We start from the raw sequence: 20,747 nt of genomic DNA on the forward strand, positions 1-20,747 counted from the left end.
CAAAACACAAAACAAAAAAAATACAGAAAAATGCTACCTTATTCACTGCTTTTATTTTATCAATGAAAGTAGTTTTTTCTGTGAACACTTACCATCCACTCAGATACAATAACGTCCACTTTTTCTACAGGAAGATGAACTTCTTCAATCTTTCCTTTAATTAGTACAATAGTATCTTCAAGTTTGTTTAGTCTGAAAATTACCATAATAAATTGCATTAGTATATTAAACAGACTCTGAAAGCTAGTTAAATTACATATTTTTTTTGGCCAACTGTTCACACTCTTTTGTGAAACAAAAAAGTGTTCGAAATTTATCCTGTGAGTATTATAGTTACCTTTTGGTTCTCCCATGAATGCCAGAGATGTTTCTGGTTAATATGGCAGTATATAAACCAATAATGGAAACTTCCAGTCAAAAAGAAATCAATTTTGGGGCTGGGGATTTACCTCAGTGGTTCCACCGCCTGCCCAGCAAGCGCAAGGACCCGAGTTTGATCCCCAGTAGGCCCCCCAAAGAAAGAAATCAATTTTATAAAAAATACATGTCAATAAACTTACTATGGTTTTTTTTTTTTTTGGTACCAGGGATTGAACTTGGGTCCTTGAGCTTGCACAGCAGGCGACGAAACCACTGAGCTAAATCCCCGGCCCAAACTTACTATGTTTTTAAAAAAGAAAAAAGGTATGTGTGTGTGTGTGGGGGGGGTGAAGACAGAACACCAACAATAAAAGTGCCGTTTAAAGAGAATCAAAGTATGTTATAAGCACGTACAAACATGGCAAAATGAAATAAAATTTAAAATTTTTTCAAGGACAGAACAAAAAGAGAATGTAAAATATCTTGTTAAACGTTTTATATATAGACTACCGGTTGAAATGAAAATAGTTTGGCTATATTGGGCTTAATAAGATTACTAAAGATAAACTAAGAGTAAAGGGAAGTCGTGGTGGTGAAAGAATTAGAAGCCAGAAGCCTGTAATTTCAAGGCCGGGGATTTAGCTCAGTGGTTCCGGCACCTGCCTCGAAAGTGCAAGGTCCTGAGTTCGATCCCCAGTGCCAAAAAGAAAAAAAAAAAAAAAAAAATGAAGCCCAGATCCTCTAGCCGACTATCTGACTCTCACCAAGCTTAATCATCTCATCAAGGCAGTGCGTTCACACGTGAGGGAGTAACACTTGTCCTGGTTACTTCACGGGCTATTAGAGGATCAAATATTTGTAAAAACTATGTGTATGTTGCAAGCACTACATAATGGTAACGATATCACGAAAAGCAAAATGATTGCTCCTCATGGGAAGTGCACATACTCTCAGGTGCATTCAGAGGAGGGAGCGTTGGCTTAAGCAGTGACGTGATGCCCAGATGAGCTCCCCACCCCTGGCCCCCTTCAGCCTCCTCTGCAGGCTGAGGGGGTGGGGAGAGAAAAGACTTTCCCATCTCCAAATTATAATTTCATAGGCTGCTTTTCAGAAAAAAACAAAGGATCAAGGGGAGGGAGGAAAACGATAGGGAGATAAAACAATAAGCAGCTCATAGAGGGGTTGTTTAGATGCTCTTAGAAAAACAATGTGAAAAGGAGGAATTAAGACAGGGCCTCTACAAAGGAATTATGAACAAGCCCTGTAGAGGCCATTAGGGATTACAGAGGCTTACTGTTTGGCTAAATGACTGCAGAAAACAATAAATATGATTAACATCTGAAAATATATGGCCAGAAGATGTTGATCAAGGTCAGAAGGTACAATGGGGAGAAAGAAATTAAAACAGCTGATCATGGGGAATTATTTTCTGCAGAACATTAATCTCCCAGGTGAATTTTCCACTTAAAGTGACTTAATATCCTTGCAGAGTCTGGGAGATTACAAATATTAACAATAAACTCTGACATATTTTAATTTCCAATTTCTAAGTTTTTCATGGTTGTCTTCTTACATTTCCTGTCCCCTCATTTCTTGACCTGGATAAATATGTTTATGTATTATTTATGTACTTAGGACCTTAATACTTTTGTTTTTTCATTTCCAATTCTTACACTTTCCTTTTTATCATCTTGCTGCACTGGCTAGATCTCTGCATTACAGTGCCGCATGAAGAGGTGACAACTGGTATCCCTGTCTTGCTCCTAAACTCACAGAGGAAGCTTTTAACACATTATCAAGACGTTAACTGTGGGTTCTGTTTTTGTTGATATTCCATATCATATTAGGACATTATTTTCCAGGTCTAGTTTTTTTGTTCTATTTTGTTTGTTTGCTTAGTTATTTTGGTACTAGAGATTGAAACCAGGGCCTCTGCACTGAGCTCCACCCCCAGCGCTGTTTTTATTTTTGTTTTTGAGACAAGGTCCTAACTGAGCTGCACAGGCTGGGCGTGGCCTTGCGATCCTCCTTCCTCAGGCGCCTAAGTGCTGGGATTACAGGTGTCTGCTGCCAACACCAGCTTGCCTAGAGTTTCAAATACATAGATGCACAGAACAGGTAGTGAATTTTACCATTTTTTCTGCAAATACTAAGATGATTCTCAATAGATTTTTCTGGCTAATTTTCTCATATTTAACCAACTTTGCATTCACGTGGGAGACTGTTATCAGTATATTGCCCAATTAGCTACCTAGCATGCTTTCTTTTTTGAGTGCTGAGGATGGAACTCATGGTCTCCTGTGTGCTAAACACATAGTCTACCACTGAGTTACACCCCCAGGCCAGTTTTCTAATACTGTATTTTGATTAGGATTCTTGCACCTATGTTCATGAATGAGTGATTTGTGATTTTTCTATTCTACTCCCTCAGTAGGGTTTTGGTATCAAAATTATTGGGCCCGTATACTGATGATTTATTCTTGACAATGATGACCTGTAAGTATAAAGAAAAGAATGGGTTTTGTAATAAACTGCATAGGGTAAGTTGGTCATCTAAACAGAAGGTGGGCTGGGGGATGAATTAATGAATAAATGAATGAGAACAAACTGGACCACTACTTCATATCATAAACAAAATCCAATTCCTGGTAGATTAGTCCTAAATATAAAAAGCACAATTATGCCTCCGCCTGCCTCACAAGCACAAGGGCCTGAGTTTTGATCCCAGGTACTGAAAAAAAAGGGGACAATTATAAAGCATTTACAAGAGGATATATTGTCTGTGACTTCAGAATAGGCAAATACAATTTACTCAACTTACAAATAATGGCAACCATAAATAAGTATGTTACTAAATGAGAACTGAGAAATTATGAAGGTGGTAAAAAGACAACCAAGAACAAGACAAACCTTTTGCATTACACAAAATCTATGAACAGCCCAAATCATTTATATATATTTATATATATATATTCTTCAAATATATATTCTACAATACATAAGAAAAAAGACACAACTCAAAAGAAATCTATGCAAAAAACATAAGCAAATATTTGATAGAAAAGGAAATCCAAATGGCCAATAATCACATGATATAGTCTCATCATTAACCACAGAAATAAAATACTGAAATGTGCTATTGCTATACAACCAACTTTAAAAGGTAGATAGTACAACCAGAACTTTAATATATTACTGGCCTAAGTGTAAAGTGGTATAACAACTTTGGGAAATAGCCTGGTAATGTCTAGAAAATTTGAAGTTGTGCACATCTCAATGCAATTCTACTTGTAAGAACATACCCTACAGATGTGTGTACCAGGGTACATGTGCAAAATATTCATAACACAACTGTTCTCAGCACCCCATGTGATTGAGAAAGAGCAGTGGATGTGGGGAGGATTTGGAAGTGTTGGCAATGTTGTATCTCTTGCCCTGGATGATGGCTACTACACTGTTACCGTTTATATTTGGATGTCCCCCCAAAGCCTCATGTGCTCACAGGTGGGACTGTGGGGAGGCTAATGCATCATGGTGGCGTGATACTCACCAGTGGATTAGTCTACTGATGAGTTTATAGTTAAATGTGACTTGGGAGGTGAAGCCTAGCTGGAGGAGGGGGTCCCTGGGACATGACCTGAAAGGGTCTATCTCCCTCCTCCTCCCTTGATCTCTCTCTGCCTCCTGCCTGCCACACCATGAGCTCTTTGTCCTCCACCATGCCACCATGCCTTGGAGCCAGCTGACTATGGACCAAAACCTATACCAACTGGGAGCCAAAATATTTCCTCCTTAGAGTTGTGTTGGGCAGAATGTCCCACCAACGAGAAAGTAACCAAGACATATATGTTTAATTTCATTTGTTATTTATGCATATTTCTTTATATTAATGTTCATTCATGCTTTTGTTTTTAATCTATATTGTATTTCATACAAAAACAAAGAAAAAAGCTTTTATTGGAGTTTTTCAAAGGGATATTTAATAAAGTTCCTTTTCATGTACTTATCAGAGTTGCTTGCTATTTACTGAAATCCTTATTAAGGTTTTAACAATTACACCCTTGAAAGAGAAAGAAAAGGAATGCTTCTTAAAAGAGCAAAACGTTCCCATTGCCTAGAAATATATTCAGAATGGTTATGCTGAAACAAGATCAGTGTTCTGTAAAAGGCCATCTGCTCAGGCTGTTTATTGTCTGCTACAAGTCATAATCCTATTTGCATCAGTAATTACTTGTTCAAATATGAATATAACAGGAAAGAGTATGATTCTAGCAAATACACAGGAAAAAAAGACAAAGCCTCATAATTCCCAGTAATTTGGATAAAACTCGCTTAAAACAGATACTGTCCACATAGATCACTTCTTTCAAGAGACTATTAATTTTTATTACTATCTGATTTTCCATTCATAAAAACACTATAGATTTTACTTAGTTTTCTCAGGTAGCTACTCACTAAATCTTATTTTAGCATAAAAGCATTTGAAATGGATCCTATCTTTGGAAACACCTGCTAAAAACTAGCACAGCATTGCTCTGCAGAAGCATGACATTGCAACAAAAAGGGTACTTTAAGCAATTCTCTTAGCTAAAACAATTAAAAACACTCCACTGTCAATTTTTTCTGCATGGAATTTTTACTAAAACAAACATCATTTTTCTGTATTATTTCCAATCTTAAAAGCAGCAATTTAACTTATGATATAGGGATGTCATCATAACTAATATCACTGAGCATACAAAGAAAATAGTCTATGCACATAGACTATTCCCTAAGAGAGAAAGAACAGTAAACAGCATAGACTATTACAGGAGCTCATATTGCAAACCCTTAAATAAGTGATTCCTTACTTGACCCAGAAGATGACAGCATCACAAAGATATATAAGGATCTGGGAGCGGGGGAAGGCATATGTGTGCATACAATGTGTGTGTGTGTGTACATGTGCATCTGTCTATAAGAGAAAAATAGCAAATTTAAAGAACTATGAATAGGCCAGGGATTTAGCTCATGGCTCCGCTGCCTGCTTTGCAAGTGCAAGGTCCTGAGTTTGATCCCAGGTATCCAAAAAAAAAAAAAAAGAACTATGAATAATTCAGTATGACTAGAAACACAATATTCAGTATGCCAAGATGAAGCTGGGAGGTTTTCAGAAGTGATACAAATGAGTCTAGATTTCAAAAACAATGAGGAGACATTTCAGAATCTTAGAATAAGAAATATAATCAAATTCATAATCCACTTTCGTCCAAAGTGATTTAGGTAAAACACATGGTCAACGTTTGAAAGGAACACAGGGAAATAAACAATATAAAGTATGTTGGGAATTCATACAATCAACAACTAATTCAAATCGTGACAAAATGATCTTGAAGTTCATCAAGAATAATACATGGATGCTTTTTTTTTTAGGTACCGGGGGTCGAACTCGGGTCCTTGTGCTTGTGAAGCAGGCGGCAGAATCACTGAGCTAAATCCCCGGCCCCTATGGATGCTTTTTTAAAAAAGCACATAAAGGGGAAGAAGGAAGTACCCCATAAGATTAAAAAATATACAAGGTGTGATACTACTTTGCTTTTGGTTCTGTATGTCATCAAGGTCCACATAATTATTTCTCTTCTGTTGCCTAAGTCCATTAAAATGATAATAAAATACAAAATGTTGTTAAGTTAATAAATGCACTAAGATTTTGGAAGTGGATATTGAGGAACCAAAAATTCTGGCAATTTACCAGGAGAAAAAAAGGGAATGAAATCACACGGGCTGACTTGAAAAGGACCATGTTGAGAGCATACACTGGAGGAGACTACAGGGAAGTAGGGAAGTAGGACCCATTCTGCACAGCATACCCCTGTGGTCTAAAGGTATAGGGAGTGAGAGAGACAAAGGAACTAAAACATGTGTGGAAGTGGTACACCCTGACCAGGTCTCCCTCTCCTTAGAAAGAAATCTCATACCTCTTAGCTTTAATAAAGAATCTAGTTCCCCGCAATTGATAAAAGTAAACAAAACCCATCAAGGACAGCATGACAGGTTTGAGAAACATTAAGGATAATTAATCAACAGGGCTCTGTCTCTAACAGCAATGTTAGGGAAGGAAGAAAAAAAGATCAAGTATAAACCCAGGGTTTTGGTTCGGGTCTCAGAAGTTTACACAGCAGGTCTGATCTATTCAATTCTTGCTTCTCTCTGCAGCCCTGACAATGATTCTTCATTAAACTCCGAGAACGGAATTTCACAGTTACTGGATAATGTTTTTCTATTTGTTGGAAGAGTGAATTAACATAAACCAGGCTGATAGCATCTTTAAATTAAACATAAATCTCATGGCACAACTTGGTATCAGACTAGGATTTGTACCTTGGCTAGTCACATGGCAGATAAATGCCTACAAACCAGCTCTCTTTCAGCACTAGGAACCTCTAAAATCTCAAGCTGACTTCCCTGGGCAGAGTTCATGTGTTTGAGATCTGAAGCTGGGGTGTAAAGAGGCATGACTTGAAGTCTGCATGTGACCTCTCTGCCTATGGGTATATCTCTTTCCTGTAGATTCTGCTCTGCACATGTTACTGTAATAAACCTTAGCCATGCACACACACAGCTTTTTATAGAGCTGTGGGAGTTAGTTCTTTAAGGGATCCACTGAACTTCTAGTGGTCCTGGACCTCCAAACAGGACCACTGAATGGAGAGGAAATTAAGGGATCAGTGGAATCAAACCCCCAATCAAGCCCAGGGCCTCACACATACTGGGCAAGTGCTCTACCACTGAGTCACACCCCAGCACTCTTAAAAAAGTTTTCTTAATCATTCTTTTCTCACAGTATCCTAGACATGTCAATATAAAAGAGTGCATCTTTCATGTCATGCTGAGATTGAAAGTACTGCGCTGTGGCAGTGTGATGGATCAACCTTCTCATGACAACTCTTCTACTGCAACACCTAAGTCTGAATAATGAGCCATTCCACGGCTGAGTCAAGAACAAACCAAAGGCAGCCAGAGTAACGCACAACTATTACCAGAAGCTGTCTCTGCTTCCTGAGGGTGAATACAATTGTCTGGCAACTGAACAGCTTTGCTATCCTTAGGTAAGCTTATGCTTTTTGAAATGATCTTTCATTGCAGAGTTTCTAACATAATACCAAGAATAAAATACCAGTTTTTTTCATCCTGTTCCACATATCACTTTTAGGTTCTATTTGCCCTTACCAATGTCTTAGAAAAACCTACATTCTATTTTATTGACGTCTGCACATCAGAATAGGCAGCCTAATCTTCTTAAACCCTAATATGTCAGTTTAAAATTACCAACTTGAATTTATGCCATCCTAAACTCATTTCTTAGAAATGTAGATCACTTTTTTAAATAAAAAGATTAACGATTTTATAATTACTTTAAACAATTCAAGGATCATAAATTGCACATATTTAGAAGAATAAAGTATGTATTTAAAAAATTCACCATTTTTTATAACAAATGGTGGCAAGAATGTGGAAAAAAATAAAGCCTAGTACATGCTTGGTGAGTCAATTATGCCATCCTGCCTCCTGGACTGGCAGAATAATGACTCAGAATAAACTGAAGAGACTTTTAACAATAAACGGCTTCATGAATATTCTTTAAAATACATCCACAGACTTAAGTCATTTCACCCCAGTGTGTACACTTCAATATTTCAAGTGGAAAACAAAGGAGAGATGCATATAAATACTATGAAAATGCCTACCTTTTCACAATATAAAAAATGCAAAGTAGAAGATTTCTGAAGCAACGGTACAACGGAGGCTTATCCAAAACAAAAAGGCCTGCTTTTCAAACCCACGTAGGTCCTGTGTAACGCAAACTAGTGAATGCAACCAGTGCCTAGCCTGTAATCATTAAATGGAAAGGTGGCAGAGCAAGTTGGCTCTGAGGAACAGGAATCAGCTGCCTGGGATCTGATCCTGGCTCTCCTACTAAGTAGGTGAGTCACTTAATCTCTGTGCCTCAGTTTCTTCATTTTACAATAAAGACCATAAAATAATTAAACTTATTTCAAATGAAATTCAATAGGAAATATTAAATTAGTGTCAGTAATTTAAATTATTAAAACAGAGCACTAAAGATTGAGTGCTAAGTCAATTTTCAACAAATGCTCTCATGCACTAAAATTAAAATGTATTGACACTTTTACTGATATAATGTGTAAGATGTACCTAAAACACACCAACAAAAACTAAATAGTACATAAAGTGTGCAGAGGAAGGAAACCGATAGAACAGAATGGCAGAATGTTAATCACTTGAAGCTAGCTATAGGTACACAGAGATCCAGACATCAGTCTCTCCATTTTTGTGTACGGTGAAATTTTCCAAAGTAAAGATTCTCAGGAATAACTGTGCTATTTCGAAGAGTAAGGGGCTGAGACTCCACAACTGTTTTAAGTTTTGTGAAAAAATAATTTAATTTCCACTTTAGCAAAACATATCTTGTATTCCTCTGATTCTAGTAATGACAGTAAAAATGCCTATTATACACCTTAAACATGGACATATAACATCAGGTAAGACAAAGGTTTACACAAATATCACTGCACAGTATTTTGATATAACAACTGTAACATTTGAGTCTCCATCTTAGAAACAAAAGCTATGAATTAAGAGTATTTAATAATCAACTAGATGCACAAGCCTGATCATTAGTACTAACAGCTGTAAGATAATAAATTTACTTCTTGGGATTTTACGTACATCTACTTGCTCAGTTACCACCCTGTAGAAAGGGGGGAGAGGAGCATGCATGCGGGCTTTCTCCATAATCAGAAAGACAAATCTACTATTGCTAAAGAGCCACTCTCTGCAGTTCTGGCTTGAAAAGTGAAAGCTAAGACGAAAAGGGAAGAGCCGTTTACTGTCTTCATACTTACAACAGCACCCCTTGGCCCTATAGCTGTCATTTGCTAGAAAAGGACCACCATTTCTTTCACATTTCTGCTACTGCTCATTGGTACAGAAAGAAGGCTGTGTGTGTGTGTGTGTGTGTGTGTGTGTGTCTGTCTGTGTGCGTGTGGGGAGCACGTGTTCTATCACTGAGCTATCTCCCTGGTCCTTAAGACACTATTTTACCAGAAATAATACTAATAAATACAAACTGATCTTTATTCTTTGATTAAATATATACAGGGAACTGCTGTAAAGTTGAAAAACCACAATATGAATCTCAAACTATCTCAATTCTGTACCAGTCATAAATAAATCTTCTAACTCTAAAAAAATGACTTAGGATTATGTGGAAAGAAAAAAAATTATTCTTTAATCTTAATAGAAATATTATGACTTTAAATAACATCTTAAAATATGCTCAAGGTTTTTTGTACAGGTATTAAATCATCAGGTATTAAATTTTAAGATATACAGATTGCCTGGACTAAATTAGTTTGAAAAAACATTCTAAAATATTATTTTTTAAGTAACTGTTTCTGCAAAGAGCTCATTTATGTACTACAAACATACCTAATTTGACTATTATCTCCTCAAACTATAAACTACATTAAAAGTAACAGATCAGGATGAAGTTGATGAAACAGAGAAAAAAGGACTGGGAATTAATTTCCCTCTGCCAACAATTTCTGTCACAAACATTCTCCTCATTGAGTTAACTGAAAATTAAATATATACAGAAGAAACATTTACAATGTTTTTCTTAAAAACTGGACACTATAACCTCCAGCACTAAATTTTATACAGAATGAATCTGAATGTAATCACTGTATGAACACGTTTCCAGAGAAATCACTAGGAATCAAGGCTTCTATGAAATAAAATGGACAAAATAAGAAAATGAGTGTTATCGCAATCTATTTCTTCTTTTTTTTTTCTATTTTTTTTCTATTTCTTCTTGAAGAACACATACAGTCCCATTTTATAGAAATGAAAAATGACAAGTTAAAAACATTAATGAACATGGCCTTTCATAAGATTAGAACTTCTAACAGAAATATCTTTCCATAATTTTAGTATCAACAATATTTTTGTTAATTCTTAAAAATAATCTCTTTGACAAAGAGGTTCTTATATGTGAATGATAACAATTCACAATGGAGAGCTCCCTCACAGCCCCCAAAATGACAATGATATATTTATACATCAGAAAAACTAAAATTTTTTTTTTTACTAAGTCAGAGAATTGCACATATAACAGCAATTGCAATTCCAGACTATATCAATACTCTAATATAAAATTACAACTACAAAACAACATCTGAGGGCCGGGGATTTAGCTCAGTGGTTTCGCCGCCTGCTACGCAAGCGCAAGCGCAAGGACCAGAGTTCGATCCCCAGTACCAAAAAAACCCCGAAAAGATGGGCCAGGGATTTAGCTCAGTGGTTCTGGTGCCTGCCTCGTAAGTGCAAGGTTCAATCCCCGGTACCAAAAAAAAAAAAAAAAAATCTGAGAAATTAACACAATTTATCTATTAACAATAAATTGGTACTTTTTAACAATAACCAGTTACAGTCAAACATTGTCAGACAATATGTGTCAGACAATACGCCAAAGTGATTTGCACATATGCCATAACTATAGCTTATCTTACTCACAGCCACATTATGTGACTATGAAACAGGTTTCCAACAGGTTAAACATAATTTACCCTAAGCTGAAAATACTGTTTAAATGTTCAGTGAAGACTGAATCAACCCAAGTAAAGTGAAGACTGTGACTCAACCTGTGCGCTTAATCAAAATATTATCCTTCTACATTACAGATAAGACTCTACAAACATTTAAATAGGCTGGGGATGGAGCTCAGTGCCACCGCGCCTGTCTCACAAGCGCAAGTTCCTGAGTTCGATCCCCAGTACTAAAAAGACAAAAAAAAGAAAAACCCATTTAAATATTTTATACAATCATAATTAAATCATACACTATTCAGAACAGATCAATATTAACCAGTTTTAAGAGTGGAACCTAAGTTTTAATGGAAGAACCATCAAAAATTTACTGTAAGAAGCCTATTAATGATTCTGAAAATTACTGCCATTTCAGATGTAAGGTTCTATTGTTACGGCCAGAGATAAAGAAATCTAGTTGCATGAGCTATATTTCAAATAAAGCCCTTCTTATTAGGATGTAAACCAATTATAAAATCAATCATGACTGATTAAAGAGGTGGTACTAAGTTTCAGAGGATCAACTAAATCCACTCTGCCTTTCATTTAGCCATACCAAAATTAAACATAAGGGAGGTACAAGGGCTAGAATCACAAAAGAATATAAATGTCTTTAATATAAATGTTTTTTGCTAAAGAAAATATTACTGATATAAATATTTAGTTCTGTCAAGAGTTCTGTCAATATTACCTACATTCCAATTTCTAATTCCATGCTAGAATTAGCTTATTTATGGCCATAATTCAAAAGCAAGAAAACAATGTAAGACTAATTCTCACCAATGAGAGCTGTGAAAAGATTTCTCGGTACCACAGTTCAAACATGTCTAGCTCAATTCAACTTAAAATCTTATCATTCTAGAGTAGATTTTTACTAAAAGGCAAATGTCTTTTGAGTCTGTATTACACAGCTAGTAAAGACAAGAAAACTTACTAAGTGTCAAATTTTAAAATAATTTTAAATCAAGCCTTAAAAGTGCATCTACCTTATGATGTCCATTGCCTGGTAAAGTATTTCGGACTGATCAACTCCAAGAACTTTTCTTGCCCCAGCTTTAGCAGCAAACATAGAGAGAATTCCAGTTCCACACCCAACATCCAAAACTACCTGGTGTAAGTGAAAAATCAGATGTGAGTGCAAAGTTCTTCTATTTCAAATCCTAGTCATACATTATAGTGTTTCTGGCTAAGATTATAATAAAAATCATCAAATTTATTGGTCAAACATAATTTATACTTAAGTATAACTTATACTTAAGATATTATTACTAAGTGTTGTTTTAAATTAGCAACAGTATAGTTGAGCCCAACAATACTAAATTTAAGAGATGCTGTATATGAAACAAGTAATTTCTATAAACTGCCTAATTGGGAATTACTGTTTTAAGTATCTTTGTTGTCCATATGCCTAATTTAGGCTCAGTAACTAAATTTTAACAGACACTAAACTCAAGTTTAAGTAGAAGGAATTAAGTAAAATTGTCTGATATAATACAATTTTAAAACATTTATAAAGGAACCAGGATTAGAAAGTAATCATATCCCTTCCATCCTCCAAAGTAAATATTTGACTCATTTTAACAGTATAGGCACAATAAAAATAAGATAGCCTTACTAGATATTAAAATCCAAAAATGGATGGGCCGGGGATTTAGCTCAGTGGTTTCGCCACCTGATGCACAAGTGCAAGGACCCAAGTTCGATCCCCAGTACCGAAAAAAAAAAAAAAAATCCAAAAATGGAGCCAAATGTACACAGACATTTTCATGAAGGTTAAGGGCACATATCAAATTACTGCGCACTCACACCTTATTTCATCCTCATTTTCCAAATGAGGAAAGTGAGCCTCAGAGGGTCACATTGATCCTCTTCTAGAGCCTGTACTTTAATACATTTTTAATTGTATTTTTATTATTACATGTAGCTCAGAATTCACTGATAATGAGATAAACTAAAACTTGCTAGAGCCAAAGAACAGCTAGAAATAACAGAATAAACTAGTATCACTTTATAAAATGATTTACTTTTTGCTACAAAAAAGAAAAAAAGTGAATCAATTACAACTGTAGATAATAATCAGAAGCATAAAGACAGCTACTTTCCCCGGGACCAAACGAAAAAAAAAAGAAGACAGTTACCTGAGAATTTCAATGGACTACAAATAGATATTAAAGGTGGTAACAAGATCAAAAGTCACCCAAAGTTAAATTAATCTAAGATACCACATGGCCTCCACAGGAGTTTGTGAACTGAAACAGTATTAGGGAAGAAAGGAACAAAGAGGCAAGGAGAGAGGGATGGAGGGGAAGGGAAGGAAGAAAAAATTTTAAATTATAAGCATTCTTGAAAAACAAGGCTCTCCTACATACTACAGAACGTGATATAGAACCTGGTATTGTAACTGGAAGTCTGTTTATCTCACTGTGATAAATGCAAAGAGAAAAAATGGTAATACAATTTAGAAAACTATTTCATTATTTCAGAGATTTTTTTCCAAACAATTTTACGACCACATCCTGTTAACAGCAAACAAATCATGATCTAAACATGGAAAACTAGTGTGAATTAGTATTTAATGAATGCGCCCACCAGAATCACTCACTCATTGGAAGCGAACACACTGGTAGTCGCTGTGTGGTGACGCAGGGTCAGTGACACTAACCAGAGTGAAAGGCCAGGTTTCCTTTCTTTCTGTTGTGTGTTTCGATGAAGTCAATTAATCTACTGGTTTACACTTTAAATTCAAAGCAAATGTAAAACGGAGATAAATACCTCCTAGTTATATCATACAGTGATAATGAGACAACATGTTCAGAAATAATCTGTAAGTTCTCAAATGTTAAACATATGACATTGTACTTTCTAAATCTATGGCCACAGTATCAGTCTCTCAAATAATTTGAATATATGACAGCTCTAGATTAATGTTGATTAATTACCGAAAATTGTGTCCTAAGTATGCTTTTCTGAAGTTAAAAATTGTTATGTATATTTTTTACATTACAGTGTATTCTGAAAAACCACAGATGCCAAGTAAAATCCATTACATACTGAAAAAGTCAAATGCAAGCATGTTAGGCAAAGCACCAAAACAAAATACTCTCAATTTAATAACAAGCCCCTTTGGACTTTGGCAGCTTTCATTTCTTAATAAAAGAAGTACACAGAGCACAACAAAATATTCATACATTGTTTTTCATGGTAACTTGAGAATGTATAACATATACAACATTTTTATAATGCTACTACTATAATATACTAGAAACAAGGTAATTGTGTATAGGTCTAAGTGCACCGTAAGAACTGCTCCATATTTATACAAATATTCACAAATAATTTCTTGATGATTAAATCATACATTTTCAGAATATGTCTGAAACATGTTTCAGTATTTTCCTCTCTAGTATAAGTCTATTCAAACTACACTGAAGGAAAAAAACTTACATTCTTAAATTTCTATGATAGTCATATCATAAAGTATTAAGAGAAGATGGCTCAAAGACAATGAGGGTGCTTTACAGTAACAAAAATCATGGCACTGTAGAGCAGAAGGGATTTAAAGTCTTTACAGACAGGCCCAAAGAGATTCACTGCTGTCGCTTGCCCAAAACTCTACAGCTGACTCCTAACAAGCAAGATTAGTGGCTGCCAGAAAAGGGCTTATTTTCTATACACTTTATTATAAAGAAAGAGTTTAAAAACCTTGAAAAATGCTTAGTCTCCATTCCAGTAACATATAATAGAGCATCATGCTATCAATTTAGAATACTTCTCTCTGATTAAAGCTGCAAGTGAAATACTGCTCTTAGGAAAAAGGTACAGAAAATGAGAAGCCATTACAGATTTAATCCCAAACAATAGAAAAATTAGGAAAAGCAGATCCCTAAAGAAAACATTTTACTCACTTCTGTAACAGCATGCAATAATCTGACAGGAGCTTTTAAAATGTAGGTGGGAGAAGCATGGTAAAAATCTGGTATGTTCTCAATTCACATATTCTTGAAGTGAAGAGTGGGGGAAACTCTCAAGCAAAAGTATACAAATGGCAGAGATCATAATTCTTGTCTAAATCGGTAGATTAATTTATAGTAAGAAGGAACAACCAGAAAACCTGAACTTTTAGTAACCATGCAGTGGAGAGAGACAGGGAAAGAGGAACAGATGGGAGGAGGGAAGAAGAAAGAATGAAAAAAACTCCTAAGGGAGGAAGAACAAATAATAAATTTCGAACACAGACACCCAGAATATACTGTCACCTTTGAAATAAACAGTATTAAAACTGTATAATACATCTCACAAAGGGGTAAATAAGGCATAAGAAAGCATATAAAATACACTTTACTACATATTTAACCCCATTCATTAGCCTCTCAGAATTAATTATAATTATTTTTAACTACCTAATACAAACTAGAATAATAATTAGTGTGCTTTGATATGGAGCATATCTGATACACTTGAAATTCACAGGAATCACTATAAATCAGAAATATGGTTTAGGCAAAATTATTTGGATAAGCAAAGTTCAAACTATGTCACCGTAATTAATGACTTTCAATTTAAAAAGAGATGACATTGAATGACAGCACCAGTCTGCATTTCTGTTATCAGCATGCTGCACCACAGAGCAGCATCGTAAAAGTCTTCCATGAAATAAAACCGGGCTCTACTAAATCAACTGTCACCACCATGGGGATAGTAGAGAGGATTTCTATTACACACGAACACCATGTGACGTACACTTCTGTAACCTAGGCTGCTCACCTTGTCTTTGAAGATATGTGGGTTTTGGTATATGAAATCTCTGTAGCTTTCTGTCCGTACTTTGTCCTAGGGTGAAGAGAAGAAAATACCAGCTTACAGGACAGCCTAAACAAGTTAAAAATGTTTAGGATGATGTTTGCTACTTTATCACACACTGTTAGTTTCTACAGTCTACAAGTTACTTTTTGCCTGGAAAAACCAATCTTGTACATATATTTATTTTCCTAAAAGAAAACAAAGGATAGATAGAAATAGCAACAACACACAAAGAAAACATTTATTTAAAAATAAACACAGAAAGTTGAATAAGATCTACTCATGTTCTTTAAAAATGTACACATTTTTCTCTTTACATGCACTATCCTTGTGACTTCAAGTGATAATTAAAGCTAACTGAAAAGGCTTTCCTCCTTCACATAAGGACTAGAACATAGAGCATGACACCCTGCACAAGAGCTACAAGAGAATGGGGGAGAAAAGAAATAAAAGAGCTCAATGTACAAGGTGCAGGTACACATGTGAAATGAAGCCACACTGAAGATGTTTTCAGGCAGCATCTATGTAATTTACAATCCTACTGTCTCGAGAAATGTTTGTAGTGGGAAATGATGCTTAAAAGCCTACAAGCCTAAAAGTAAAGCATCTGGACCCTGCAGTCAACCCTGAGACTCCTTCTCTCCCAAGTCTCACATGATCTGTGACCAAGGAGGGAAGGCAACTTTCTAACATTTACGCTGGTTCATGAACCAAGCTGCTTCCATAGGCTGAGACACACGCAGACTGCAAATCAGCCAATTAAGGGCTGTGCCACCAGGTAAGTAAAATGTGAGTCTAAGAAAAGTAAGTATCACAAAATAAGAATTCTAGTTTAGGGCTGTGCAAAACTCAGAAAAAACAAAATACAGTTGAGCCACTGTAAATGTGCAACTTCAGTTTGTGGATTCAACTAACCTCTGGTAGTAAACTTTTTAAAACTGCATCTGTGTTCAATACACATGCTTTCTCTGGGCCATTATTCCCTAAAGAGTATAATATAATGACTATTTATGTACCATTTACACTGAATTATGTATACAAGTAATCTCCAAATGATTTAAAGTTTACAGCAGGATGTGTTTAGGTCTTATGCAAATCTGATGCCACCTTCCATATGGGACTCTGCACCTGCAGGCTCTGGTGTCAACTGTTGCATAACAAATGCTACAACATCAAAAGATTACACAACCACACAAACATTTGCATGACAATCTCAATTTGTATTGAGATTCTTTTTTAAAGAACATAAAGCGGATCTTAAGATAAAAGGTAAGTTGTTTTATTTATTAGGGCAAAAAAGGGAAATAACCATAATTAATTCCAGACTTTCTTCTTTTTATTTGTAATTGCTTTATCAAAAAATAAAATCTTTTAAATCAGGCTTATTAAATCTTCCCTTTTAACTTTTAATAAGGTACTTTAAGAATTACTAGGAGAATCTAACGTTTAAAAAAATGCACTATATTACCTATCTACATTTTGTTTGTTTGTTTTTTGGTACCGGGGATTGAACTCGGGTCCCCACGCTTGTGCAGCAGGCGGCGAAACCACTGAGCTAAATCCCCGGCCCCTAACTATCTACATTTAAAATGGGCCCTTTCAAAGCATATCATCTTATGCACTTGCACTGGCCTTCCGCTTCTCACACCGTCCCACCATCCCCAGTGACTTCTGCTGAAACAGGATCTGCAGAGGGTGTGCATCGTCAGGGAGGCAGTCCCTGGGAAGCCCTCACCACCACCCAGTGCACTGCCCCACTCCATCAACAGTGTCCCAGATGCTGGCCCAACCCCGCCTCACTGCGACCCCTCATGCAGGCTGCTGCCACAGTCATCTATCTGTTCTTGCTCATACGCTCACCCCGGTGTAGTGAAATCTGCAGTATGCCCCACAGCACCTCGGACCAAGAAGAGCTTCAATTTAGTAACTGATACTTTGAAGAAAAAAAAAATTCACTTAATGTGAAAATGCAAGAAATTAAAAATCAGCCTTCATAGCCATTTCTAAAAGCTTATTCTAACAAACGACTCACATTAATACAAAATAACAAAGTACTCTTTTGCACCCACCTATTAAAACCCAGAAACACTGGGGCAGGGGATTTAGCTCAGGGGTGCCGCCACCTGCCTCGCAAGCACAAGGTCTTAAGTTCGATCCTCAGTACCAAAAAGACCCAAGAAACACTGAAGAACCAAATTAGAGCTCCTACATTTAAGGACAAGATACTATTTTAAGTACTTGCCTAAAATCCCAGCACTTGGGAGGCTGAGGTGGGAGGATCACAAGTTCAAAGTCAGTCTAGCCTTCAAAACAAGTCTGACTCCAGTCTGGACTACACACTGAGACCACGCCTCAAAAAGCCAAAAACTAAAACCCCAAAGACAAACAAAAAAGACAATTATTTTAAGGTGTGTAAAGTGTCATGGGATCATTCCTATCAATACAAAAAAGTTCACAATGAGGCTAAAGACAACAGAAAATTTATATACTATATAAACTTTACACAAAAACACCAGTAAATTAATTTATAGGCTCATGGAGGTAGACAGTTGGGTACAAATACAACGAGGAGACTGTAGTAAAGAAAACAACTAACATTTCAAATTAAGAAATAACACCATAGTCTGTGATATATGCACACCCAGAATAAATACCTCCCTTGGAAACAATAACAGACAGTAATGAATTTCAACTTTATTAGTCAACAACTCTTCTTCAAAAAGATAAAGCGGCAAGGGATTTTGAAAGATCATGTAATCTTTCCCCCATCATCTCTAGAATTCAAGAGTTCTTTCTTATCTCAACTCCAGAAATAAAATCACAAAATACTTCAAAATTATAATCAAAAAGTCTGTCCAAATCTATTAAAATATCTGAGACTAAGTAACAAAAAATCCAAACTGCATTCTGTAAAAGCAAGGCCAATTCTAAACATAAAAATAAAGCCATAAATAAGCCTATACAGTATTAAAGTACTTAGAGAACTAGGTAAGACTGTGGTAGTAAGAAAACCTTCAACTGTTTATTTGGACTAAGAATTGTCCTGGTAAGAAACAAAAGAAATACAGGCTGATATAAGACACACTTCATAGTCTTCCACAGTGCCTAACTTAGCAAAATATGAAATGGATAAACAGTTCTTTTTGAATTAAGTTCACCCACATTTCCTATGAACACGTAATCAAGTCATCACCAAGAGGTAATGATGTATGACAGCTAGGGGAAACTAGGGCATGAAGAACATTAACAGACACAGTGGACCCTTGACTTACCAACTCAATTCGTTGGCGAGGGCTGGTTGTAACTCAAGTTGGTCAACTGAAGGCTCAGGCTCCTTACACAGCCTTCAAAGTCTCTCTCCTGTATCCAGGCAGATCTCAGTGTCCTTACAGAGACACTGGCCCATGATTTCTCAATTAACCCCACACTGGAAAGGAGGTTGTAATGTCCCTTCCAGAACTCTTTAAGGGTTACATCTGCATCTGAGACGATTTGGTAGCAAAGTGGCCTGCATTTGGGTCATAACTCAAGACTTTGTTTGTAAGTTAAAACTAAAATTCCAGTCATAACCCAAGTTATTCATGTGTCAGGCCAGTCCTAACTCGAAGGTCCACTGTACTTAAGTGATTGATTCTTTGAAAAAAAAAAAGCTGGCATTCGAGCTTTTGAGCTGGAACTTCTTAAATCTAAATGTACATCAGAAGGCCTGAAAAGATACAGCCAGATGTAAAGATCCTTCAGTTACTGACAGAACTGTAAGTGTCCAGGACAGAGATCTGTAAGTGTGCAAACAAATTTCCCCGATGATCGTACTGACAACACCCATCCTACAGGTGTCTCCACAACATTTACCGGTCTGAAAAGCCAACACAAGTGTCATACCGAAAGTATTCAAGTTTCATGATATTTAAGTTAAGGGAGTGATTTAAAATGACAGACAAGGACTTAAGACTAAATTCTTTAAAGAAAATATTTCAGACATAATTAACTTGAACAAAGAAAATAAAACCTATTTCTTTTTAAACAAACTCAGTCAAGTTTAAAAAAATTTACCTCCATGCTATTTGTAATGCTATTTTATTACCAAGGGACAAACAGAAAGCACAGCTGTGACATGTAGTTGGTACTGACATCACACTGCTTTAAAAGATTCCACATAATTAGTCATTATCAATCAGAAAACTTCCACCCTGTGATCCTGGAAACTCAACAAAATATATACACATTTTTAAATACCCTTGGTTTGTAAAAATTTCTATGTCAAGGAACCTAGTCTTAGGTGGTTCATTAAATAAAATCCTTGGAGGAAGGATCTAGGAAGGAATTATTGCTGATTGGCTTTAAGAAAACATACTGGTGACATCTAAAATTCCCAGAGATAAATATCTAAAAGTTTTAGTTATTTTTACAATCCAACATTTATGTTATGTTAGATATTTTCAGTTTTTCTGAACTACAAAACTTGCTATTTTACCTATAAATAGGTTGATAAGATGTATAATTATCAACTACAGCTACATATCAACTTCTATTTTACATGGACATATCACTATGAAAATTGTAACCAACGAAAATAACTGATGACCAACTTAGGAAATATTTCTATATACCAATTATTTCAAGTGTAAAAGTCATGTCATAACAAATGTGAGATTTATAAAGTTTATACCAAAACTTATTTACCCAAACTAAGTCAGTATTGACATTTAAAACACTAAAATTAATCATTTCACTTTAAAAAATATGCATAACTTAGTTATTCCCATTTAATGTAAGAGTTGCTCTTGAAAAGACTAAAATCATCAGTTTCTTCCAATGTTCTATTCTGAACAAAAAGGAAATTCCTAAGAACGATTCATGATGATCTTAAATAGAATTTTAGACAACTTTGGTGCTTCTGTAATCTTTCACTGCAAGATGAGGTACTCAGCACCAGAG

At 35.7% G+C, this 20,747-nt stretch overlaps 1 protein-coding gene across 5 annotated transcripts in view; it reads right to left on the reverse strand.

Annotated features, from left to right (window-relative positions):
- Positions 1–20,747, reverse strand: part of Prmt3 (protein arginine methyltransferase 3) — a 126,260-nt gene that overhangs the window by 85,888 nt on the left and 19,625 nt on the right. For 3 of the 5 annotated variants that reach the window (XM_013074670.3, XM_021263919.2, XM_087211545.1), the window contains exons 8-10: positions 15,774–15,839; positions 11,996–12,117; positions 93–192 (exon numbers count right to left, since the gene is read on the reverse strand). In XM_013074670.3, the coding sequence (XP_012930124.2) occupies positions 93–192; positions 11,996–12,117; positions 15,774–15,839 (288 nt within the window). The remainder of the gene's footprint in view (positions 1–92; positions 193–11,995; positions 12,118–15,773; positions 15,840–20,747) is intronic. The other 2 variants (XM_087211547.1, XM_087211546.1) reach the window with 1 other exon arrangement.

This window comes from Heterocephalus glaber, unplaced genomic scaffold (genome assembly GCF_053883595.1).
Source record: "Heterocephalus glaber isolate CG9 unplaced genomic scaffold, H.glaber_assembly_v1.0 deba00001428, whole genome shotgun sequence".
Classification (NCBI taxonomy): domain Eukaryota; kingdom Metazoa; phylum Chordata; class Mammalia; order Rodentia; family Bathyergidae; genus Heterocephalus; species Heterocephalus glaber.